The 26,519-nt window shown below is 43.4% G+C and overlaps 2 protein-coding genes across 5 annotated transcripts; one reads left to right on the plus strand and one right to left on the minus strand.

Moving 5' to 3' along the window:
• Positions 1–1,414: 1,414 nt before the first annotated feature.
• Hars2 (histidyl-tRNA synthetase 2, mitochondrial) lies at positions 1,415–10,193 on the minus strand. 3 transcript variants are annotated; one of them, XM_027400817.2, is made up of 13 exons: positions 9,913–10,193; positions 7,839–7,913; positions 7,454–7,573; positions 7,239–7,334; positions 6,229–6,354; positions 5,845–5,952; positions 5,584–5,682; positions 5,177–5,270; positions 4,583–4,710; positions 4,254–4,496; positions 3,529–3,645; positions 3,166–3,312; positions 1,415–2,377 (listed from the first exon to the last, which is right to left on the minus strand). In XM_027400817.2, exons 1-13 carry the CDS (start codon positions 10,021–10,023, stop codon positions 2,318–2,320), a joined length of 1,524 nt encoding a protein of 507 aa, XP_027256618.1. In that variant the 5' UTR covers positions 10,024–10,193; the 3' UTR covers positions 1,415–2,317. The 3 variants fall into 3 exon arrangements, with proteins under 3 accessions (XP_027256618.1, XP_035296077.1, XP_027256619.1); XM_035440186.1 differs by lacking the exons at positions 7,839–7,913; positions 9,913–10,193 and having other exon boundaries at positions 7,441–7,575; XM_027400818.2 differs by lacking the exons at positions 7,839–7,913; positions 9,913–10,193 and having other exon boundaries at positions 7,151–7,334; positions 7,454–7,499.
• Positions 9,750–26,377, plus strand: Hars1 (histidyl-tRNA synthetase 1). Of its 2 annotated transcripts, none has more exons than XM_027400816.2 (13): positions 9,750–9,768; positions 10,670–10,759; positions 17,255–17,374; positions 19,402–19,497; positions 20,489–20,614; positions 21,455–21,562; positions 21,717–21,815; positions 22,039–22,132; positions 22,271–22,398; positions 22,491–22,733; positions 25,162–25,278; positions 25,469–25,615; positions 25,905–26,377. In XM_027400816.2, the coding sequence occupies exons 3-13, from the start codon at positions 17,282–17,284 to the stop codon at positions 25,974–25,976; spliced, it is 1,323 nt and encodes a 440-aa protein (XP_027256617.1). In that variant the 5' UTR covers positions 9,750–9,768; positions 10,670–10,759; positions 17,255–17,281; the 3' UTR covers positions 25,977–26,377. The 2 variants fall into 2 exon arrangements, with proteins under 2 accessions (XP_027256617.1, XP_027256616.1); XM_027400815.2 differs by lacking the exon at positions 9,750–9,768 and adding an exon at positions 10,270–10,430.
• Positions 26,378–26,519: the final 142 nt, after the last annotated feature.

The raw sequence follows: 26,519 nt of genomic DNA on the forward strand, positions 1-26,519 counted from the left end.
TAAACTCCTGAACCTCTTGCCTCCACTTTAGAAGTGCTACGATTATAGGAGTGGTATGTTTTTGTTTTTGTTTTTGTTTTTTTGTTTTGGTTTTTGGTTTTTGGTTTTTTTGGCTTTTTTTTTTTTTTTTTTTTTTTTTGGTTTTTCGAGACAGGATTTCTCTGTGTAGCTTTGGAGCCTATCCTGGCACTCGCTCTGGAGACCAGGCTGGCCTCGAACTCACAGAGATCCGCCTGCCTCTGCCTCCTGAGTGCTGGGATTAAAGGCGTGGGCCACCAACACCCAGCTAAGAGTGGTATGTTTTTAGATGAGATCTATTTGGACCTGTCTGACCTGAAACTCTCTTTGTATAGTTCCCTTGGTGTATTTCTACAGTCACAAGATTCTGCCCATCTGTGTTCCCAATAAAGAAAAACCTCCCTCTTTGAGGTTGCTTTCCCTCATCTATCCATCCAGCCTGTTGTCTGAACATCCTCCCTTTTTCTGTGCTCAGCTTTTGTTTTAATCTTTATTCTTGTTTAGCTGACCTCAAATTCAAAGAGATTCTACTACCTCTGCCCCACTACTCCACTGCTGGGATTAAAAGTGTGTACCATCAGGCAGAGGTTTTGCTGTTTTGAAAAAGGGTCTCATGTAAACCCAAGGCTGAATTTTTATTTATTTGCTTGCTTATTTATTTATTTATTTTTACTTATTGGTTTTGTTTGTAGCTCTGGCTGTCCTGGAACTCGCTCTGTAGACCACGCTGGCCTCGAACTCACAGAGATCTGCCTGCCTCTGCCTCCCAAGTGCTGGAATTAAAGATGTGCACCACCACATAATTATTTCTAGACAGGATTTCACTATGTAGCCATGGTTGGCCTACTACTCACAAACAATTAGCCTGTCTCTGCTTTTCTTGTGCTAGGATTAAAAATCATGTACCACTTTGCCTGGCCCCAAAGCTGACTTTGAACTTCTCATCCTCCTGCTTTCACCTCCCAAGTGCTAGACAAGCATTGTATCAAGAGAGCTATTTCCCTAGTTGTAAGTTGATGTTTTGGTGGGGTTTTGTTTCTTACATTTCATTTTGTATACAACACTGCATGTGTGCCTCACATGTCATAGCAAGTGTGTAGAGGCCAGAGGACAACCCAAGAGAATCTGTTCTCCCACCAGGAATCAAACTCAGGTCATAGTCCTCACCTGCAGAGCCAACTCATTTGCCCTAATGTTGATTGTTTTAGCAACATGACTGCACCTGCATGTTGGTGGTAGAGAGAAGAGAAGGAATTCTAGCCATTCCCTTCACGGAATACAGAAGCATCATCCTAGGAAGGTTACCTGTAGCTCACAGGACTCTCCAGTATATATTCAAGCACTTTCTAAGGTCTACACAAATTAATCCTTTGGTAACAAATTACTCAAAGTAGACTTACTTTTTAAATTATTTTATTCTTAATTATGTATGTGGGTCTGTGTGCATGTGCACATTAAGTGCAGGTATCTATGGAGCTGAGAAGAGGCTCTCAGATTCCCTGGTACTGGAATTATAGGCAGCTGTAATCAGCCTGGTATGGATGCTGGCAACTGAACTCAGGCCCTCTGCAAAAGCAAAAGGGTGCAAAATGTGCACCCTTAATCAGTAAGCCATCTCTCCAGCCCACTAGTACATTTTTGAAATGCAACACACTATATTGCCACTCTAGAACAACCTCCTGAGCAGATTATGGGACAACCAAGACAAGTTACTGTGGCAAAGGGAATGGTGTCCAAAATCTCAAAATCTCAAACTATCAGATCACTAACTTATCATCCATTAAGTTCAATGTCCAAAATTATTAAACAGCCCCATCCTTCTACTGTTAACTGGAAGAATCAACAGCCGCACTCCTGGGTCCTTGGATATCATGTCGGTTCACTGTCCATTCTTGTGTCTTTTTAATACTCCATGGACAAACCATTGTCTGATGTAGATAAATTCTCCAAAATCTGGTTCCCATGCTACAGTTAAAGTGAAGTACATATTTAGCTTCTCATTTCAGTGGTTCAGAGTCTTGCTCATGGTACCCATCTTAACATCACTTGACAGAATTCAGAAGCCCTTCAGATCTCCCTTTGCAGCTAGAGTGTGCCTCTTTAGCATGCCAGCCATGTTCACTCAAGCAGAGTAGCTGCTGATCCTTAGGACTGTCTACTTCTGTATCCAGGATGGAAGAAAGCAGAAGGCATTCATACAACATCCATGCTGGCCAGCTGTTGTAACCAACGTCCACCAGAACTCGGTCCTAGATGAAAACTGTTCTTCTAAGGGCAGTAGATGGAAATCAGGCAACAATCAAGACTCAGACAGACGCTTCTGAATTTCAGCCACAAGACTTTCTCGGTTAATGGTCACCTGAAACATAAGAGAATCTTCTTGTGACAAACTAGAAAATGGTATTAATGTCTTGGCCAGTTTTTCCAAATTCACTTCATTCTGCATCCATTCTCACTATTTACACCTGAGACCCATTTGGTGGAAGGAGAGAAGTGATGCCTACCAGGTGACATATACACACATGCATGGAATATATGTGTACAAATACACATACACACAAATAAATGCAATTTAAAAGAAAAAGTTTTATAATTATTTCCTCAGAGAACACATCTCTGAAAAGAATCTGGGATCATCTGGGTGGCAGTGGTGCACACCTTTAATCCCAGTGCTGAGGAGGCAGAGGCAAGTGGATCTCTGAGTTCAAGGCCAGCATGGTCCACTGGACAGCCAGAGCTATGCAGCGAAATCTTGTCTAAAAAACAGGAATCTGGCCAGGCGTTGGTGGCACACTCCTTTAATCCCAGCACTCGGGAGGCAGAGGCAGGTGGATCTCTGTGAATTCAAGACCAGCCTGGTCTACAAGAGCTAGTTCCAGGACAGGCTCCAAAGCCACAGAGAAACCCTGTCTCGAAGAAGAAGAAGAAAAAAAAAAAAAAAAAAAAAAACGGAATCTGGGAGCTAGGCATGACAATATATGCCTGTTGCCACAGCACTTGAGAGGTTGAAGCAGGAAGGTCAAGGGTTCAAGGAGAGCCTGGGTGACACAATCCCAGGCCAGTCTGAGCTATACAGTGAGAGCCTGTCTTTTAAAGGGGTGGAGGTGGAACATTTAGAACTCTGTGTTTCTGCAAGCTCCCACTCACTTCTTCTCTGCTGGCCACTGAACGAAGCTTGATGACACCTTCTTTCTGTTCTTGCTCACCAATGATGACCATCAGAGGAATGTCTGTTTTCTCACAATAAAGCAGCTGAGTTAACAGTTTAGGATTGTTTTTATACAGCATCTCTGCCTGAAAAGAATAAAAAGAAAGTAGGGGACTTAAAGTGGTTGTAGCACATAAGTGTCCAAGAACATACATTTCCAAGGGAGCCAGAAATAAATAGCTAGCCCTCTAGTGGTAAGCTAAAAATGTACTGAGTACCACTGTAGGCATATGGTAGGAATGAGCCATGATCATCGTTTCCACATACACTCTGTGGTCACTCTGATACCAATGCCACCATACCTTGATCCCAGCATCCCAAAGCTCTGTGATTATCTTCAACCGTTCTCGGAGAAAGTTCCGCTGGGGTGTGGCCACAAACACTTGGGTCTCTATGGTTCGAACCTTCTCACCAGAAGCCTGATAAAACAGAGAGAAGAAACTAAAACAACAGCCTAGGGTAGCTCCTACAGCTGTAATCCCAGCACTCAGGTACCTAGGGCAGGAAGACCTTAAGTTCAAGGCCCTCCTGAGCTCAGAAAGAAATCCTATTTCAGAAAGCTCTTTTAAGCCACAGAGAAACGTAGCTCGAAAAACAAAACAAAACAGAAAGCTCTTTTATAAGAAAGGGGGTGTGGGGAGCAAAGAGGGAGGGATGGCTCGGCAGTTAAGAGTACTTGTTCTTTCAGAGGATCAAGTTCAGTTCTCAGCACTGACTTGGTGGCTCACAACCACCCATAGCTCTGACCCCCCCATTTCTGATCTCCAGTGGAACCAGGCATGCACATACATCCAGGCTAAACACTCATAAAAAGAATCAATCTTGAATGAAAGAGGTGGTGGAGGGAAGGAGGAAGGAAGGAAGGAAGGGAAGGAGGGAGGGAGGGAGGGAGGGAGGGAGGGATTCCCCTTGCACTAGCAATCAATTCCAAAAAGCAAAAGGATCATTAAAAAAAAAAGAAGTCCAATGCACCTCCAGAAACTAGTTATTAACTTTCAAGGTCACTTCACTTCTACCTAGGACCCACCTTCATCTTCTGCTCCACAAGACAGAAGATTCTCTCTACTCCAATGCTCAACCCCACACAGGGCACGTTATGGCCCTTGGGATCAAACTGGGCTACCAGCCCGTCATAGCGTCCACCAGCGGCCACACTACCCACATTCAGAGCCTCCTTTCCAGCCCAACCTGGAGACTGCAGTAGTACTGCTTCATAGATCACTCCTGTATAATAGTCTAGGCCTCGGGCCAGACTTAAGTCAAAGGAGATCTGTAAGAAAAAAGCTACAGTCAGTCCCAGACCAGACTCTGAGAACCTAAGAGCTCAACAGAAGGTCCAATCCCAGCTCTGCCTACCTTTTCAGCAATTCCAAATAAAGTCAAGTATTCAAAAAGCAGCTTCAGGTCCCCTAAGCCCTGCAGGGCTAGCTGGCTTTGGGACAGTCTGGGATCCTTGGACAATTTCTCTACCAAGGATATTCCCCCTGCAAAGAAAAGTCAGGTAAAGTCTATGCTGTTTACCCAGGTGTATTTCATCCAAATTTATCTACATTTTTGTTGTTGTTGTTTTGTTTTGGGCTTTTGTTTGCTTGTTTGGTTTAGGTCAGGGTCTCTGTACATATCCCTGGCTAGCCTGGAATTCACAATGTAGACCAGGCTGGCCTTGAACACATAGAGTTACAATTGCCCTTGCCTCCTGATTGCTGGGGTTAAAAATGCACCACCAAAGCCAGCTTGAATGTATCTGCTCTCATCCATCTTGCTCATTCTCTTTAAAGAGACCACAACCTTGGTCTCCCGACCAAACCTTCCTCTCTGCTTCTGTCTTTGCCCAGAAAACATAAAGCAGTTAAAATACATAAAGGTGAAACTTTATCCAGGCCAGACTCTAGAGCTGGTAGAAGCTGGACACATGTGGCCCTCAGCCTGAAAACCCTGGTTCTTGCTTACCATGACACTGGACATACTCTCCAATTCGATCAGCCACCTCAGGAGCTAGGCCTTTCTTTGCCACCATCTCATGTCTCACATCTTCCCAAGGCATCTGCATTAAAAAACATCAGCTCAACCCCAAGCTCCTCTTTACCTAGATGAAACAGGATACCTCATTTTCATTTGGTACAGATATCTTAAGAAACTAATGGTAAATTCAGCAAAGCCAGAGACAACTTAGGAAACCCAGCCACAATCCCACTGTATGGCATAACTCAGACTTTGTTTAAAAATGTCTCCTTAACCTTTTCTCTCCCCATAAATAGCTACTTCCAGCCATGGTCTCCTTATTCCCTAAAGACATGGATTAGAGGGTGGGGCAGAAAGCCAGACAGGGTGTGTTTAAAGTACGTTTTCTTTGTTACCTTGTCTAGTTTGTCCATTGATGTACAGATGGTACGGAACTTGTCCTCAGGAACACCACAGACAGCAAACATCCCATCTACAACCCGCCGGTCATTTACCTGTGAACACAATGGAATAAACCCGTGTCCTGTCAATCAATGTCCTTTTCCTCAAAACAATGACCATCTCTAAATCTCTTCACTCATAAAAAGCAATAGAAAGACAATTTCACAGTCCTAAACCAAACTTCTCCCTCACCATGTATACCAGGCTGGCCTCACCTTAATGAGAAAGTCCCCGAGTTGCAATCCACTTAGGATTTCACACATGATCTTCAAACACTCTGCATCAGGGATCATAGGGTCAAATTCACCAGCAATATCAAAATCCTACAGAAAAAAAGAGAAAGAAAGCCAAGTCCTAGTGGCACATGCCTTTAATGGCACACTTGGGAGGTAGAAGCAGATGGAGCTCTCAGTGAGTTCAAGACTAGCCTGGTCAGTTCCAAGACACCCAGGGATACACAGATGTCTCAAATACCTGTCTCAACAAAACAACCAAAACAAAACAAACAAACAAAAAAGGAGAAAAACAAACCTCCCACCCATGAGTTAATCCCCAACTTAACTATAACCAAACTATGATATCTGGGTCAGGTCACTCACACACTGGCAGAACTCCCTGTAGCGGCCCTGGACTAAGGCTGGGCTCTCTCGCCGCCACACCTTTCCAACTTGATAGCGTTTCATCTTCTTCAGTTTATTCATGGCCAGATAGCGAGCAAAAGGGACCTTATGTAAACAGGTTGAGGAAGAAAGATACTATGTTCAATGTTTACACCCACCATTCAGACAGGAGGGAAAACTGGGTTCCTAGAAATCATCCTATCTTACAGGATGAGAACATGGACCTTTCCAGGCTTGTTTCCCACTGTCTCTGAAGCCTAGCAGTGCTGGTGCTGATGAAGGCATTTCACTTTCTGAAGGCACAGGCCAAAGACCAAATGCATATTTTCCAGAATTGTTTAGAGTATCAGTTCTCAACCTTCCTAATGCTGCAATCCTTCAATACAGTTCCTTGTGTTGTGGTGAGCCCCAAACATAAAATTAATTTTGTTGCTACTTCGTAACTGTAATTTTGCTACTGTTATAAATTGTAATGTAAACATCTGATATTCAACCCCTATGAGGTCACAACCCACAGGCTGAGAACCTCTGGGTTAGCACTTGCAAGATGGTGCAGTGGGAAAAGGGACATGTTGCACAAGTCTGGCAATCTGAGTTCTATCCCCAGAACCTGTATCATGAGAGAACTGATTCCACAAAGCTGTCCTCTGATCTGCACATCATGTCCACATGAACACCATCTGTCTACACACACATACAATAATCATTTCCTTTTACATGCACATTTATAAACACCACTCCAATTACAGCATTTAAGGATCTCTGGAGCTAGGCTCAATAATCTGTTTCTGCAAACTTCCTGGAAAGAGTCTCCATATGCACAGAAGTTAAATAACGGGGCCTTTAGGTTAGGCTCTGATAGCAGAATTGCCTCCTGGGAGAAAATGGAAATGAAAGGTACCATCAAAATCCCTCTACTCCCTTCTGCCAGACAGAGTCCTCTGGATTCGAGTAGAAAACAGGTCAGGCTCCAGCACTCAGAAGGATACAGTAAGATCATATCGAAGAGACAACAACTCTCCACCTTGATCCTTCAAATCGTACATGAGGCCAAAGGTGTCTTCATACTTTTCAGTGAGCATTTCCTGCAAGAGTCAGACAGAATGAGCCACCATTCTGTGACTGGCTAGGGAACACAGATGAGAAGCCAGTGGGAAACTGAAGGCTAGGAAACCATGGTGTTCTCAGCACCTTCTGCCCTTACTGTTAACTCAAACGCTGGCGTGTCCAACCCCCTTGCCCCATGACGTTTAAAGCAGCTAATAATCTTCTCAAGAATTTTCTCCCTCACAACCATCTGATGAGGACTGAAATCCCTGGTGCCCTGGAAAACAAAAGTAGTCAAAGTAAAAATCAAGACCATTTAAGGCCAAAGATTAAATCATGTCCACAGTCTAAGGTTTGAAACTAACTTGAGCCCCACCAAAAATTTCAAGAGCAATAACACACACACACACACACACACACACACACACACACACACACACACTCTGCCAAAAAAAAAGATTTAGGTTAGACAGGAGAGGTAAAGAGAGCTGGCTTGCCCTCCACAGCACTCTGACAGACAGGTGGGCAAAGGGCATTGTTACCTTTGGAACCTTGATGATAAAATTTGGTTTCTCTTCATGTGGTTTCAGTTGGGATGTTAACACTGCCTGTGCAACCTGGAAGAAAAGGGAATATGAGATGTACCTTCTCTGGATACTGGCTAAGACCTGTGACATCTTTGATTCTGTGGACCATCAACCTGAGAAGACCTTTGATCCCACGCAAAAAGTTTCCTGCATACCATTTTGTCTATCCTGATCTCCTTCCACCCTCAATAATCCATGTTGAATTTCCAATTATGCCTGTAATACATAATAAGTTCAGTCTTTATTACACAAGCTTCTTCGCTGTTTGGAGTTTTTGAATGTCTAAAGAAGTTGAAACCCCTGAGAATAAAAAAGACACAGAACCCACAACTGCCACTAACTTCTACAAGTAGGAATTAGAACTCCAGTTCTCAGCTAACCACAGTCGCACACACATGTAACCCTAGCACTTGGGAGACAGAGGCAGGAGGCTCTCTGTGGGTTTGAGGCCAGCCTGATCTACAAAGTGAGTTCCAGGACAGCTGGAGCTACATAGTAAGACCCTGTCTCAAACAAATAAACCAAAGGAACGCAAATTCTCCCATCTTACTCAAATAGAAAAAGAGAGAGAAAGAGAAAGAGAGAGAGAGAGAGAGAGAGAGAGAGAGAGAGAGAGAAGGAGAAAGTGGCACATGCCTTTACACCTAGCAGTCAGGAAGCAGAGACAGGCAGATCACTACAAGTTCAAGGTGGTCTATACAGTGAGCTCCAGGCCAACCAAGGCTACATAGTGAGACCCTGTCTCAAAAACAAACAAATGGAGTCATTTATCAGACCTGAAGACAGGGTAAATGGAACACAAAGACAGAACCAACCCAAGAAAAAGAAACCTGGGCCAAGGAGATGGCTCAGTGGGTATCCACCAAACCCACCCACCAGAGTTAGATCTGGGGACCCACTCACATGGCTGAAAGAGAAAACCAATTCCCACAAGTTGTCCCTCTCACGTACTTACATTCACACACAATAAAACCTATGGAATGATAGGAATAAATTTCCTGATTGGAAAAAGTAAAACAGACCAGCAAAATGCTATGATTTAAAATGAATAAAAGATCTGAACCCTGTTGAGCATGACAGTAAAAAGCATCTGCTTTCAGAGAGAGGTGACAGCCACTAACTCAGTGTTAGTGAAATTGGCTTGTGGGTAATGGTGCGAGACACTTATCGTGACCACCTAAATTCAATCCCCATACCCTACAAGTGAAGAAAAGAACAGAAATGTGCCATGGCACACCAATGCCCACACACATTAATAGATAAATGTACTTGGAAAAAAAAAAAAAAAAAAGAATCAGGCTTCCAGAAATACAAATGGTGGTAATTCCATACTCTGGAGAGTCCCTAAAGAGAAGTGTGAGTTCAAGTCCATAACTCTTTATTCTAATTACAAAATTCAACTGTCGCTGAAAATGTTTCTCTGAGATTCATTTTAGGGTAAATTTGTTGATGTGTATTAACTCAGTTTATTTATGGCTTGGGAGACTATATAGATCTGGCTCAAATTCTAACATGTTCAAGAATTTCAGATGACTGAGAGTAAACCTCATTATAATATTTAGTTGCTTTGTATCCCTGTAAGTCATTTAATCCTGTGGTCTCCGCTTACTCAACTGTAAAAATGGAGATAAAACCCGCAACCTCTGAGAGTGCTCCAATAACAAAATGACAAAAGCATCCAAAACTCTTAGTTCAGTGCAGGTACAAAGTGGCTAATCAATAAAAACCAATTTCAGGGCTGGAGATACGGATCTTTTAGAGGATCTGGGTTCATCACCAGCAACCACATGGTGGCTCACCACCGCCTGTAACTCCAGTCTCAGGAGATCCGACGCCACTTCCGATCTCTGCTGACACGAGGCGCGTACGCAGTGCACACATACAGGTACGCAAAATACCCATACACATAAAAGAAACAGACCTTTAAAAAGTAAAAACCAATTGTAACAATACAATATAGGCTGCAAATCTAAGTTTTCAGGCAGGGGGCTCCTCCGGGAATCGGCGGAGCCGGCTCAGGGTGGCTCACCTGGCTGTGACAGCCTGCGGCCCGGATGCACAGAGCGCGCGGAGGTCGCAGGGGCTGGCGGAGCAGCGCAGCCCAGGCGCCGCAGCGCAGGGGCCCCAGGTGGGACATCATGCAGCAGGACACCGGGCTTCCTGAAGAGGAGCCAATGGCCTGGGAACGAGGCCAGCCCAACCTCAGAAAGGCGACAGAGAGCTGAAGAGCCTAGCACCAGCTCTGGAAAACACCTGAGATCGGAGTTAGTCCGGGTTGGGAAGGGGGTGGAAATGAACTCCAAATATCTCACGCTCCCTGAACCGGAAATGCTTGTGCTCTCGCTAGAGACGTTCTAGGCACGAAAGCCGGTGACTCGATAGCCGGAAGTCATCCGAACGTAGGCTAGGTCTACCAAGGCGGGGTTAGACAGCAGGCTGTTCCGTTTGGCAGCCAGGATGGCAGATCGTGCTGCGCTGGAGGAGTTGGTGCGACTCCAGGGAGAGCATGTGAGGGGCCTCAAACAGCAGAAAGCCTCCGCTGACCAGGTGCGACTCAGATGGAAGGAGAGGGGCCGGACAAAACCAGAGGAACACAGATGGTGGTCTGGCTGGAGGACAGGCATGTCAATGAAGAGACTAGGCTGGTAGAATGAAAGGGGCTGAGTTCGAGAAGGTAGCCAGGGTGGGTCCCGAGAGAAGCGAGGCTAGACCTAAGAGAGAGGAGTGTCGAGTAGGAGGGAGGGGAGTGACAAATGGACAATGCAGTGGCGTTTTTCCCTCCACAGATCGAGGAGGAGGTGGCGAAACTCCTAAAACTGAAGGCACAGCTGGGCCATGATGAAGGCAAACAGAAGTTTGTGCTCAAAACCCCCAAGGTAAACTATTCCTGTGAGAGGCCTTAGAGGGAGGTCCTGTTCACAATCGGTAATATTGCAAAGGAGTCAGTAGTTGGTGTAGGCACTGGGCTGGATTGATCTCAACCTGAGTCATTCGGTGATGACAGAAACAAGGCGGCTCAGCGGAGTCAGCCTGCTAACTGCTACTCATTGCATTCATTACATACACATTGAGTAGGTCTGTGTGTGTGGTACTGTACATTGAATATATACCATACTGGACGCCTGTCTTTGTGATGCTTGATCCCACTGAGACAGATATTTAAGACAATAATTCCACCCAGGGCTATGCAATTACAAAATATAACTGGTGATATGAAGAACGTTATGGCTGGAGAGATGGCTCGGCAGTTAGGGGAGTGCAGAGAATTCAAATTTGAGTCCCTGCACCTACATCAGGTGACTCACAATTGTCTGTAACTCCAACTCCAGGGGGATCTGATGCCTCTGGCCTCAGTAGGCACCTACACCTATACGTTCACATAACATACGTTCACCTATAATCATAACATAGATACACATACACCCACATGTATAAAAGTAATAAAGAAACTTTTAAAAAGAAAGTTACAGAGATGCTCTGAGAAAAATAAGGGGTAGCTGGGGAATCTGAGAAGCCACACTTAAGAAAGTGATATACTGATGTACCTCTCAAGTGGGTAGGACATAGCCAGGGAAAGACTTAGGATAATAGGCTCAGTAGAGTATGGAAACCCTGAAGCAGAAAAGAGCTTTGATATTTACTAGGAACCAGAAGAAGACCTGCACAAATAGAACCAAATAAGGTCAGAGATGCTGAGCTCAGCCTCAGAGCTTCAGTTCTGATGCTGTTCTGTAAGTTCTATAAACAGAACACTGCACCTTCATTGGTTTCTCTTGGCACTTCATATATAGATAGCTCTGTCATTGCACTGATTTTTAATTTTCACTTAGTGTGTGTGTGTGTGTGTGTGTGTGTGTGTGTGTGTGTGTGTGTGTAACTGCAGAAGCCAGGAGAGGATGTCAGATTCCCTGAAGCTGGAGTTACAGGCAGTTGTGAGCCATAGTACCGAAAATTGAACTAATGTCCTCTGGAAGAGCATCGAGTGTGCTTACTTGCTAAGCCATCACTCCTGACCTCTGCAACAACTTTTTAGTGGTTCATGAAGTTTGTTTAGCAGAAGCTAAGACTGAGTGCCTAGAAATAAACATTTATCTAATGAATATATTTTAAGTTGATTTTCAAAGAAGAGAGAAGCCATGTGTGGTGATACACATTCTTTAATCCCAGTACCCAGTAAGCAGAGACAGGCAGATATCTATGAGTTTAGTGATGTTAAGACAGATCATTGTGTTTAAATAAAGAAGGGCTGATCTATCACAAACTCCCCATTTTCTACTTTATTCAATAGCTTCAATCTGAGATTTTATTATATTGAGACAGGGTATCTCTACGAAGCTCTGGCTATGTGGGCCTGTGTGTCCTTGTGTGAGGGGGCAGCTGGAGTTACAGGCAGTTATAAGCTGCCCAGCCTAGGTGCTAGGGACCGAAGTCAGGACAGACTTCGGTGTACAAGTTCCAGGTCAGTGAGGACTACCTGGTAAGAAAATAAGGCCTTGTGTCCAAAAGGTGGGGGAGGGGTGGAGATGGCTGGTATGATTAATTCTTCTGTGTTGAGGTTAATTCTTTCAGCCAAATTCATTTAAGCTGTGCTTTTCTATGCATAAAAAAAAAAACAAAAAAAAACAAACAAAAAAAAAAACCGCAAGTCTGGCCAGCCTCAGACTTGCTATATAACAGAGGTTGGTTTTGAAATTCTGATCCTCAGGTCTCCACCTAACAGGTGCTAGAATTACAGGCATGTTCTACCACCCACACATCCCACATAATTCTTTTTCAAAGGTTGAAGAGAAATTTAAAAATCTCAAAGAAATGGGGGCTGGAGAGATGGCTCAGTATTAAGGGTGCTTGTTGGTGGTCATCTAGAAACCTGAGCTAGGTTCTCAGCACCCACATATAGCAGCTCACACTTCTCTAATACCAGCTGGCCTCCAAGGACAACCACACACATGGCATTAAAGAAATAATAATCAATAATTGCTGGGGGGGGCTTAATGTCTCTGTGTCAATAAAGCAGAAGAACAGACATGTTTCTGTTGATATGATACCATAAAAAGTACACATCACTGTCGATGAGTTCTTGTTAGGGGAATTTGAATCTATTAAGGCCTTCAGACTAAGGTGGAGCTATGCAAAGTAGAGAACAGGTTAAATGGCATATCAGTAGTATTGTTGACTGAGTCCAGAATGTGAAAAACTTTTTAGGACAAATTATCCAGTTTTTTCAACAAATAAATAACATAGAGGGACAGGAATAAGAGTGTGGCTCAGTGTTATAAGGCCTGGGATCTAAACCAGACAACACAAAAGAAGAAAAAAAGGAAAAATGAGAAAGCTGTTTGTGATTAAATTGACATGTCCTCTAAATATAATATGTTTAGAATATGGTTAAGATAATCATAAAAAGATATTAGTGAGATAATTGGGGAAAGTTGAACACACTTGGTATTGGATAGTATTAAGGGATTACTATTGATTGTGGATACCAAAATCTACACCTGAATAGTCCCTTTTAGAAAATGATGTAGTATTTGCATATAACCTATGCAATTCTCTCATGTACTTTAAAGTCATCTCTAGGTTACTAACAGCTAATACAATGTAAGTAGTTATTGTTCAAAGATAATGATGTGAAAAACTATATTATTTAATACAGGCAGAATTTTCTTTTAATCCTAAGTATTTTCAGTGCACAGTTTATGGACTCTGTGGATATGGAACCTGCAGATACAGAAAACCAGCTGTATGTTCCACACTCCGTGCACTCGCTATTAAAAAAGAAAAATGGGGCTGGAAGGATGACTCAGTGGTATTGCTCTTGCAAAGGACCCAGGTTCGACTCCTGGCATCCACAAAGAGGCTCACAACCTGTGGTAACTCCAGTTCCAAGGGATTCAACATCTCTTCTGACTTTGGTGGACACCAGTCATACACATGTAGGCAAAGCACCCATACACATTAAATAAGATAAATCTTTTTTTAAAAAAGTTGAATTTACCTTAAGAATATTTGGGGGGAGGGGCATGTCCCTGGAGAAATTACTGAGTGGTTAAGAGCACTTGCTAGAGGTTCACAACCATTTGTAACTCCAATCCCAGGGCATCTGATGCTCTTTTCAGACTTCCATGGGCACCAGGCATACACATGGTACAAATAGATACTTGCAGGCAAAACACTCATACACATAAATCTAAAAAAATTATAAAGACTGTTCTTTATAGTTAAAATTATTAATTGTATTGATTCTTGACCCTTGCCTATAATAGTTATAGGAAAACGAGTAGGAAGCAAGTACATATATAAAGCATTTCTGCTATAAAGCAGACGTCTGATGGCTTTTCAGAGTTGACTGTCCAGCAGACATTTTGGTGATAATAAAAGAAGTGTTCTTTACCACAAAAGGAAATCTGGAAATCTTCTGGTACTAATATGTTGCTAATGATGAAACTCAAGTATTCATATAAAAGTTTTGGAATCCCTATAAGTCTTTTACCCTGAGCTTGACAACTTCTCGATATTTACATTTTCCTGGTGAGATATGTGGTGGTGTTAATAAATTATTTTTTTGAGTACCATATAATGAGATATGTCAGTATTATGAAGATCTTGTAAGTTACCAATGAGCCAGTGTTTTCTAGATGACCAGTGTAGATGTCATAAAGCCATATATGAGTAAAAGATCCATTCAGCGTATAAGATAGTAGATTTTTTGTTTGTTTGTTTTGTTTTGTTTTTACAAACAGGGTTTCTCAACAGCTCTGGCTGTTCTGGAATTCACTTTGTAAACCAGGCTGACCTAGAACTCACAGATCTGCCTGCCTCTGCCTTTGTTGGGGATTAAAGGTGTGCACCACCACTGCCTGGCTCAATGGTAGATTTTAATGAATAGTTCTGCATCATGAAATATATTATTGTATAATCAGCACTACTCATCTTTTTTTCTTCTTCCAGATAGGGCCTCAGTCTATGGCCTAGGCTGACCTGTAACTCATCACAATCCTGCCTTGGCCTCCCAAGTGTGGAAACAGGAGCTGTTATACCTGCTTTTCCAGAACTTTTTAATCATTCAAAATTGAAACTGTACCCATTTAACAATATTCCCCTTTCCATCCTCCTTTCAACCTATAGGAGATCACTATGCCACTGTCTCCATGTATTTAATAACTCTAGTTACCTTATATGACTGAGAATAGTGCTTGTTTAGTTTTGTTTTCTTGAGACAAACCAAACTGGTTTGAACCTATGTTGATACTCCAGCCTCTCCCTCCCAAACACTGCTATTATGGGCATGCACCACCCGCCCAGTTGACTAGTGCTTGTAAATGTAACAATATGAAAAAATCCATTGCTGTCGCTTTCAGATTGCATATTGCAACCAGTCTGTAAGAAACAAGCACTAGTTGGATTTTGGTGTAGCATCAAAAAAGAATATCCACAGTTGAGAAGCTCATTAGAATAAGAACACACCTATGTAAGATTAGAGTTTCTTCATATTTTTCAACCAGATGAATATACAACAATAGAAATTTAATACAAGCCAGGCATTGGTGATGCACGCCTTTAATCCCAGCACTCGGGAGATAGAGGCAGGTGGATCTCTGTGAGTTTGAGAACAGCCTGATTTACAAGAGCTAGTTCCAGGATAGCCTTCAAAGTCTCGAAAAAAAAAAAATTAATACAAAAAGCACATAGGAAAATTGGCTGACTTTTACTAAAGAAAACATTGAAGATTTGCAGAAATGGGGCTGGAGAGATGGCTCAGCTGTTAGGAGCATTTGCTGCTCTTCCAGAGGACCTGGGTTTGATTCCTAGTACCAGCATGGCAGATTACAACTACTTATAACTCCAGTTCCAGAGGATCTGACATCCTCTGCTGGCCTCCATGGGTACCAGACATGGCAGTGATGCATGGACATACGTGCATGAAAAGCTCCCATACACATAAAAAAAAATAAGATTGAAAGCAAGATTTACAAAAATATAATTGAATAATTGACTTAACTCTTTTTGTTTCACTTTTTAATTCTCTCAGATTATTGCCTAGATCTTTCTTTTTTTTTCTTCGAGACAGGGTTTCTCTGTGTAACAATTCTAACTGTCTTAGAACTCGCTTTGTAAACCAGGCTGACCTCAAACTCACAGACATCAACCTGCCTCTGCCTCCCAAGTTCTAGGATTTAAAGAAGGCATGCGCCACCAATGCCCAGGCTCTCAAAATATTATTTGTGTTAATTTGTAATGATACATTGATAAATTTCTGCACTTTTAATTTGGAATGTTGCAAACATACATAGAAATAATATACTTTGAATTGATAGTAGCTAAGAGTGTGAAAAGGTCCTTCCACCAAAGGTTTTGAAGCATGGTTATAATGGCCCAGACTAAAAACTCTGACCTAGATGGGAGACCTACAGACTTTCTAAGTCCTCTTAGGTAGTAACTTAACTTTTTCAAGGCAAGGTTTCTCTGTAGCCTTGGAGTCTGTCCTGGAACTAACTTTGTAGACCAGGCTAACCTCGAACTCAAAGAGATCCTCCTGCCTCTGCCTCCCGAGTGCTGAGATTAAAGGCGTGCGCCATCGCCACCCAGCCATAACTTGACTTCTTGACAGCCTATAGTTTAGCTATAAAATGTATCTGCCAGACCTGGATTAGAACTTTTTTTCCTTCTTAAGAAAGGGTCTCACTATTATGGCCCAAGCTGGCCTTGAATTCAGAGATCCATATTCCTCTGCTTCCAAGTGCCACCATAGCCAGTTTCATTAGAGCTGTTTATTGGAAACAATTTTGTTAAATAGAATTTGAAAGAAACTTATGCTGAAAAATTGCATGTAAACATTTGAATTCAATCTGTTGAACCACTTTGAATTGACAATATGCTTGTCTGGTAGGTATTGTCTGCTATACAAGCAAATGTTATTCCTGTGTTTTCAGAAAACTTTCGTTGAGAAAATGGTTCTGAATTCTGTGAATCAGAGCCTAGCCCGCTGATGGCAGTGACTCTTGGGACTGACAGGGCTTGTTCTGAGCCGTCTTCCCACTTGGTGGCCTGTAGGAAGACCCATGCTTGCAGCATCATTTGTGTTCCTTGTTGCTGAGCTAGACTTTGGATAGCTCTGCAGTTTATTGTTCTTTGTTTTAATTTAGTTTATGTGTGTTGGTGTTTTGCCTGCATGTGTATATGTGTGAGTGAGGGTGTGGGGTCCCCTGGAGCTGGAGTTACAGGCAGGTGGGACCTGCCATGTGGGTGCTGGGAATTGAACCCGGATCCTCTGGGAGAGCAGCCAGTATGTTTTAACCGCTGAGCCATCATCCCTCCAGCCTGTTGTTGTTTGTTTTAAATGTCATCCTTGAGTTTTGTTTTTGACTCTGAAGGGCACAAGAGACTACAGTCCCCGGCAGATGGCAGTTCGGGAAAAGGTGTTTGACGTCATCATCTGCTGCTTCAAACGCCATGGGGCAGAAGTGATTGACACTCCTGTGTTCGAGCTAAAGGTGAGAGGTGGGAAAGGAGAAACTGAATAGTGGAGCTGTGCACTTGTGAGCATACAAGAGGACAGTGAAGGGGTCTAAGGTTACTAAGGTTAGAATTTCAACACATCACTGAGGCCAGCAGAGTCCAGTCTGTGACACCCCCAAAATTCAAATGTTTAGGTCCACACACTGAGGATTTTAAAGCTTTTTAAATCTTGGCCAATTTGGTCGGATATATTATAACCAGTTGAAGACATCAGAAGGCATAGACTGTTGTAACATCCTGAAGACATTCTATTTTGGTTTCTGACATTGTTCAGTCTGAGATGTTATAAAAGCATCTACGTTTGCTAACCTGATAATGCATTCCTGCAAGCTTATCTCCAAGAAAAATATTTCAGACCAGAAAGCTGTGTGCACAGATATGACTGCTGACATATTTTGGAATGTATTTTAATTGGAACAACATAAGCATCTATTAGGATGCTGTTAGCAAACAAAGTGCAGAGCTGTGTACTGTTGTTGTGAGACAGACTCATTCTAACCAGGCTGGCCTTGAACCACAAGCCCTGTGCAACAGTTGTAGGTGTATCTCACTGCCCCAAGAGTCTAACTTTTTTATTTATTTACCTTTTACATCTTTTTTATTTATTTACCTTTTAATGATGGGGGTTAGATTTACTTTTAATTATGTGTTATATGTGAATGTATGTACATGAGTACAGGTGCCCGAGGAGGCCAGAAGTTATAGGATCCCCAGGAGCTGGAGTTATAGTACGTGGTGAGCTATGAATCGAACTAGGGTCTTCTGCAAGATCGGTACAAACTCCTAACTACTTTTTTGGGGCTGTAGAGATGGTTCAGCTGTTAGAACACTTGTTGCTTATGCAAAGGATCTGGGTTCAGTTCCATCATCCATATGGTGACTCAAAACTATCTGTAACTCTAGTTCCAGGGGATCCAAATTATCTTCTGACCTCCACCCGACATGCATGCGACAGACATACACACATACACAAAACATTCAAACACATAAATTTTTTTTTTATTTTAAATAATACCTTAAGACTGACCAAGATGGCTCAGCTTGGGTAAAGACATTTACTACCAAGGCTGATAACCTGAATTTAATCTTCAGAACTCACAAGATGGAAAAAGAGAACCAACTCTCACAAGTTATCCACTGACTTTATGCATGCCATGGCATATGATCGCACACGATATAAGTAAATGATTGTTTTCTCAAAGAATAAATGAAAAGTAATACTTTTGGGAGATGGGGGTGGCACACACCTTTAATCCCAGCACTTGGGAAGCAGAGGCAGGCAGATCTCTGTGAGTTTGAGGCCAGTCTGGTCTCCAGAGTAAGTTCTAGGACAGCCAGAGCTACACGGAGAAACCCTGTCTCAAAAAATGAAACAGGGCAAAAAGTAATTATTAAGCTTTTCCACAAAACAGGAAGAAAAAAAAAAGCAGAATATCAATAGAAAATTGTTATTCCCTTTTATTTTTGTTTTGTTTTGTCTTTTTGAGACAGGGTCTCTCTATGTAGACCAGGCAGGCCTTGAACTCACAGAGATTTCCCTGCCTGTACCTTCTTTGTCCTGGGATAAAAGGTGTGCCTGTTGCACTTTTTTTTATTGTAACTATATCAGACTTGTAAGCATTAGGATAAAAAGCAGAATGATTATAGAACTATCAAAAGTTGAAATTAGTCATGTTAGAGTCGTAAGTTTTTATGTCCATAATAGTCTTTTAAGGGCTGGGAATACAGATCAGTGATAGAGTGATTGCCCACCAAGTACGAAGTCTAGGTTCAGTCCCTAGCATCACGAAATAATAATGTAATAATGATAATGAAGTAGTTTCTATCCAGGCGAGGTGGCTAAAGCCTTTAATCCCAGCGTTCTGGAGGTAGAAGCAGATAGATTTCCCTGGAAGCTCAAGGCCAGCCAGGGATACATAGTAACAACCTGTCTCAAAAAAAAAAATAAAAAATAAAAGGTATAGTTTATTATGATGATCAAGTTTCTTCTTCTTTTCTCCAGGAAACACTGACTGGAAAGTATGGAGAAGACTCAAAGCTCATCTATGACCTGAAAGATCAGGGTGGGGAGCTACTGTCCCTTCGTTATGACCTCACTGTATCCTTCTGAACTTCGTTCTTAAGACTTTGGATGATTGGCACTCACAGGGGTTGAGCTTGGGTTTAGGGACAGCAGGCATAGGTAAGATTAAATATGAAGCCATTTACAATTAAGATTTATTTTCTAACACAAGATAAAGGACTTTGGCTAAGCAGAATATAGCCTTAGAAATCATCTTTCTGTCAGGGCCCCGTTCCCAGTTTACAACAATCTCCTGGCTCAAGAATAGCTCTCCCATGCCCTCCCAGTAGACAGAATTTTCTGTAATTGACCAATCTTTCCTTTATCTCCAAGTATCTCAGTTAGTGTTCTAGTTCTGTGAAGAGACACCATGACCAAGGCAGCTCTTATAAAAGAAGGCACTTAATTGGGGGCTTTTTTACAGTTTATAGACGGTCAGTCTGCTATCATCATGCCAGGGAGCATGGTATCACAAAGGTATGATGCTGGAGAAGTAGCTGAGAACTTTACATCCTGATCCACAAGCAGGAAACTGAGAGACACAGACAGACAGACTGGGACCAGGGTGCGATTTTGAAACTTCAAAGCCTACTCCCAGTGACACATCTCCTCCAAAACTACCTAATCCTTCCAAACAGTTAATCACTTGGGAGTCAAGCGTGCAAATACACAAGTCTGTGAGGACCAGTTTTATTCAGACCACCACATCAAGCCACTCTGAGAATCATCCATTCAGGGATTCCACACACCCTTAACCTGATCTGTCTAATCTGCCAAGTCCTCCTCTCACCCCTAGTCAGCATAGTCCAGGGGAAACAGGAGCAAAAGGGAAAGGAAGGAACCTTAGTCTTTTTTCATGCTCAGCTGCCTCGTATAATTACACACTTAATTCTTCTGACGGTCAGAAGTGCTGTCACTCTTACAGGGAGTGGTTTTATCTATATAAGCAGGTTAGACCCCAGCTTCTGTGGGTGACAGTGACTTCCAGCAGCCACAGGAGGCCTTTTCCTTAACGCTTTGTTATCAGGTCCCTTTTGCACGGTATCTGGCAATGAATAAGCTGACCAACATTAAACGTTACCACATAGCAAAGGTGTATCGCCGGGATAACCCTGCTATGACCAGAGGCCGTTATCGTGAATTCTATCAGTGTGTGAGTGTTAGAAAAATGTGGAGCATGATGGGTAACTCAGGCCTTCTCTAAGAGGCTCTACCAAATGCTATAATATCCTGAACAAACTGGATGGCCTCAAAAATGCTCTTATATTTCTATGATATTTTCATGTAAGCTTCATAATGGCTTAGTGAAGATGAAGAATAAGACAATCAAATATGGGGTTTGGGGCCTGTGTAGTTTTAGGTATTTTGGGGGTGTGGGGGGTTGGGTTGTTTTATTATTATTATTATTATTATTATTATTATTATTATTATTATTATTATTATTATTTTAATACTGGGAATTGGATGCAAGCCTTGTACACACTAGGACACTGAGCAATTATTCTACCACTGACCTACATCCCTAGCTCCAGGTTCTTTATATTAAACCATAGTATTGCAGTCACAACAGAGAATGAGCAAATTCAATGTGTGTTGCTGTCCAGTCTTCTAGAATATGGCAGGACTTCTGACAGAAAAAAATAGCAAAAGACTAAGGTGGGAAGGACTTGGGCTGTAGTTCAGTGGTAAAGTGATGTGCTCACATGCTTGAAGCCCTAGGTCTAATACCCAGGATTACCACAAAGAGAGAGAGACAGACATAGACACAGTGACTAAGGCTGGGCATCTGCCCCCACAACAGTAGGAGAAGTTGAGGAAGGACATGAAGAAGTGGATGCTGAGTAAGAATAGTTCCATAATGGACAAGGTAGCAGGACTGGTGAGAGCCCGAGAGCTGATGATGAAACAGAAAATGAAGTGCTTCGATGCAGACAGCAGAGGTTTTGGGAGTCTGTCACATGCCACCCCTCTCCTCCTCTCTATTTCCTTGCAGGATTTTGACATCGCTGGCCAGTTTGATCCCATGATTCCTGATGCAGAGTGCCTGAAGATCATGTGTGAGATCCTGAGTTCACTTCAGATAGGCAACTTCCTGGTCAAGGTCAGAACTGGATGGGACTGGGCGGTCAAGGTAGGGCCTGGCCTCTCACAGGGAGAAGCCCTTGTGCAGAGGTGTCAGTAGCCCGTGTGGTAGAGACATTTGGGAATTGTGCAAAATAAGCAGACTCCTTCTTCCCTGTACCTTGTCCTCACAGGTAAATGACAGGCGCATCCTAGATGGAATGTTTGCTGTCTGTGGTGTTCCTGATAGCAAGTTCCGTACCATCTGCTCCTCAGTGGACAAACTAGATAAGGTAATAACCCAGACACCTGACTCTTTCTAGGCCCTACTCTGTTTTAACAATGAGAAAATTTAGGAGGGAGAGGTAGCTGCCTCTGTGCCCACTGGAGAAGTTCTGGCTCCAGCATGTAGATTTTAGGGCAGCTTTGGTCTCAGGTTGCTTTTTGAAAAGGGTCCACACTTGTTCTGTGGTAGGGAAGCTATATAGTGGCTTCTGACTGTTGTTGTCTGCCCAGGTTTCCTGGGAGGAAGTAAAGAATGAGATGGTGGGAGAGAAGGGCCTTGCACCAGAAGTGGCTGATCGCATTGGGGACTATGTCCAGCAGCACGGTGAGAAAAAACCCAGCATCCGTATCACTCTGTGTGTGTGTGTGTGTGTGTACTCACATGAACATGTACTGCAGCCCAGACAAAATGCAGAGCTTCTGTTTTTTCTTGTCAGTCTGACCTACAGATTTGTTTCCCCAGGTGGGGTGTGTCTGGTAGAGCAGTTGCTCCAGGATCCTAAACTCTCTCAAAACAAACAGGCTGTGGAGGGCTTGGGAGACCTAAAGCTGCTGTTTGAATATCTAACCCTGTTTGGCATTGATGACAAGGTAATTAAGTTGCAGATAGGAGCCCTAGCTGACCTCTGTGACTTGGGGTCCCTGATTCTAATCTGGTACTAACCGTGACCTTATCTCCATAGATCTCCTTTGACCTGAGCCTTGCTCGAGGGCTGGACTACTATACTGGGGTCATCTATGAGGCAGTGCTGCTACAGATGCCAACCGAGGCTGGGGAAGAGCCCCTGGGTGTGGGCAGTGTGGCTGCTGGAGGGCGCTATGATGGGCTGGTGGGCATGTTTGACCCCAAAGGACGCAAAGTGCCATGCGTTGGGCTCAGTATTGGAGTAGAGCGGATCTTCTCCATTGTAGAGCAACGATTAGAGGTAAGTCCTGGGGGTGGGTAGAACACAGAAAGGCAGATGATGGTACCCAAGCTACCTTTCATCTCTTAGGGGCAGGTGCTGCTTTGGACAGGGAGCATCTTTGAGCAATGCAGAGGAGATGGTTGTTAGCCTTCAGAGAGTCTCACTCCTTTGTAGGCTGGTTTTGTGTATGTCTGTATATATGTTTTATGATACTGGAAATTAAACCTGGGCCTTGTGCATGCTAGGCAAGCACTGTTACCACTATGCTAATTTTCACAGGATCTCACTAAGTTGTCCAGGGTGACTTTGAACTCAGTGTGTAGCCCAGGTGGGCCTTGAATTCTCCTGGCTCAGCCTCTGAATAGCTGGGCTAGGTTGAGCCATTAGGCCTGGCTTCTAGAACAGTTTTGTGGATCTTTATTCTTTCTCCACTGGATCAGCGCTACCAGGAATCCAGGCTGGTGTATGTAAGATGCACATCTTCCTTGGGGTGGAATATTTAACATGACCGCCATGTGCCAGGCCTACATGCAGGGTGTGTTTTCAGCTAATATAGTTCTGACACAAAGCCACTAAGAGTGGCCTTTTGTTATTTTTGTTCTTCAGATAAGGAATAATTTGCTCAAGGTCATAACACTTGTAAGTAGGAGAGTCAGAGTGTGAATCCAGATCATCAAAACTCCTAAGTGTTACCGTTAACCACTCTAATGTTGTCTCAGAGGACAACATGTCCAAGGCCCTGGGCTTGCTCCAATAGCTGTTCTGATTCCCTGGGACCTAGAGTAACACCAAGGAAGCTCCCCTTTGTTGCTGATACTCTTTTGATTTTTTGAGACAGGGTTTCTTTATGTTGTAACAGTCCTGACTGTCCTGGAACTCATTCTGTAGACCAGGCTGGCCTCAAACTCAGATCCACCTGCCTTTGCCTCCAGAATGTTGGGATTAAAGGCATGCACTGCCTGGCTGTTGTTGGTATTTTTTTTTTTTAATTAGAAACAATCTTATTTTACATGTCAACCCCAGTTCCCTCTCTCTCCCATCCTCCCATGTCCCCCCATCCCATCCCCCATCCACTCCCCAGGGAGGGTGAGGCCTTCCATGAAGGATCATCAAAATCTATCGAGTCATTTGGGGCAGGGCCTAGGCCCTCTCCTGTGTATCTAGGCTAAGAGAGTATCCTTCCATGGGGACTCGGCTCCCAAAGTCCATTCGTGCATATGTTCCACTGTCAGAGGCCCCATAGACTGCCCAGGCCTCCTAGCTGACACCCACGTTCAGGGGGCCTGGTTTGGTCCTATGTTGGTTCCCCAGCTGTCAGACTGAGGTTCATGAGTTCCCACTTGCTTGTTGCTGGTACTCTTAAATGGTTTGTTGCATTTTATTTTCAGGAATGCTCTAGCAACTTTCCCCACTATTCCTGTCTGTTTTCTCTAGGATGACACCACCTGTGTTCCCCACTTGAGGTTATTATTCTAATAGGCATCTTAAGTTGTAACTTTGAAATAGTTTTCCAGAAAAAAGTTGAGGGGCAGTAGCAGCCTTTTTTATTCCTGTATTCACACATACCTAGTCTTACAGATGAGAGAGTAGAAGGTGAAGACTAGATGCCAGTGATACGTTGAGATGGCCTCATAGTACTCCTTTGTGATTGTGCTGTGGCCCCTAGCCTAGATGGAAAGGAGTTTGTTTTCATTTGTTTGATTTTTGGTTTTTCGAGACAGGGTTTCTCTGTGTAACAGCCCTGTCTGTACTGGAACTCTCTGTTGACTAGGCTGGCCTCAAACTCACAGAGATCCGCCTGCCTCTGTCTCCTGAGCACTTAAAGGTGTGTGCCACCACCTCCTGACTTACTGTACTGCTACCCTGGGATATTTATTCTTTGCTGTTGTTGTATTTTGGTGTTTTGTTCTATAAATTTTTGTGTGTATGTGTGCAGGTGTTTTGCCTACTTGTATGTCTGTGCCTGGTGTCCACAGAGGTCAGAAGAGGGCATCAGATCCCTTGGGACTGGAATTACAATGGCTGTAAGCTGCCATGTGGGTGTTGGAAATCAAATTCAGGACCTCTGGAAGAGCAGCCAGTGTTCTTAACTGCTGAGCCATCTCTCCAGCCCCCTTACATGTTTTCTTAGTGTTTTGTTTTTTGTTTGGGTTTGGGGGGCTTATTCACGGTAAGCCTTGAAGGCCTGATCCTTCTGTCTCCACCTCCCAAGTACTAGAATTATAGATGTGCCCAGCTTTCCATTCATCATTTATTCTGACAAGTCATACAAGTCATACACCTTCTAAGAACTATTTTTATGTCCTGCAGGTAGATGAGAAGGCTGGGACCCTTCCCTAGCTGAGCTCATAGAGTTGGACCTAGTCTCTCAGGATCCTAACTACAGCCTTCCCTGTCGTTCCTTGATCACTTAGTCCTGCTCTGACTCTTGCCTGCCTCTTCCTAGGCTTTAGAGGAAAAAGTTCGGACCACTGAGACACAGGTGCTTGTGGCATCTGCACAGAAGAAGCTGCTGGAGGAGAGACTAAAGCTTGTCTCTGAGTTGTGGGATGCTGGGATCAAGGTACAGGAGGCAATCCCCAGGGTGGCAGCAAACTTGGGAGTACTTGGCACAAACTAATAGAAATTTACATAGTGCCTCTTTCATTACTTATTGAGATGGAGCAAGGTACCTGCTGCACTCCTAACCCCACCCCTAAATATTCTCCCTGAGAGCAACAGAAGCCTTTGTTTTCCTCTTTGGTCATTTGCAGGCCGAGCTGCTCTACAAAAAGAACCCAAAGTTACTGAACCAGTTGCAGTACTGTGAGGAAACAGGCATCCCACTGGTAGCCATCATTGGTGAGCAGGAGCTGAAGGATGGTGTCATCAAGCTCCGCTCAGTGGCTAGCAGAGAAGAGGTAAGGAGGCAAGAAGGAAGGCTAAGGGACAAGGGGGCATCAGATGCTGGCCCAGGCCTGTTTGAGACCCGAGCCTCATATAGTACTAACTTATCATGAACCTTTAACTATAATCATGGCATTTAAGATCTCCATGATCCACATGCAAGTGTTTTACTAGGGGCATTATTTACCCTGGGGTGTCTAATTGGGTACATGTCCCAGTGAGCCAAACATGATAACTAGAAGTAGCCCATCAGTGAATAGCTGAGCTGAAGATGCTCATACCTTCTTCCTCCATCCTGGCCAGGTGGATGTCCGAAGAGAAGACCTTGTGGAGGAGATCAGAAGAAGAACAAATCAGCCCCTCTACGTCTGCTGAACCAAGCAGACTAGCAGAGGAAGCAGGATTGGCCTTATTTGAACTAAAACAAAACTGCATATGTACTTAAATAGTTTGCACATTTCTGATCCAGCAGAAGACTGAAGGGTGGTCAGAACAGAGGCTTTTTGTTTTTATTTGTATTTGTTATTATCGGTAATCACTGGCAAAAAAAAAAAAAAAAAAAGAAAAGAAAAGAAAAGAAAAAAAGGCCAGGTGCTACAGTTTCCTAGTCGGGAATAGGGAGGAGCAGTATAGGTCAGTATAGGTGGATTAATCAAGACTGACTCCTAAACTCCTGTATGAACCTGAGATGGCTTCTTGCAGAGCCACATACCAGATGAATGGATGCCTCCCTACAACCTGCCGCCAAAAAGTCCAATAAATGTCTCCCCCGCTAACGCCTGTCTGTGTCCATAATGCCTAGTGGTACCTTCCTCCTCAGGTCCTGAATCATTCAAACCACTTTAGCGACTGGTGTGAACGGGAGGACGCCTTTGCAAACCCACTGGTTAAAAGACACCCAGTGCGCTCGCCCGGTGT

This window comes from Cricetulus griseus, chromosome 2, assembly GCF_003668045.3.
Source record: "Cricetulus griseus strain 17A/GY chromosome 2, alternate assembly CriGri-PICRH-1.0, whole genome shotgun sequence".
NCBI classification, from domain to species: Eukaryota; Metazoa; Chordata; class Mammalia; order Rodentia; family Cricetidae; genus Cricetulus; species Cricetulus griseus.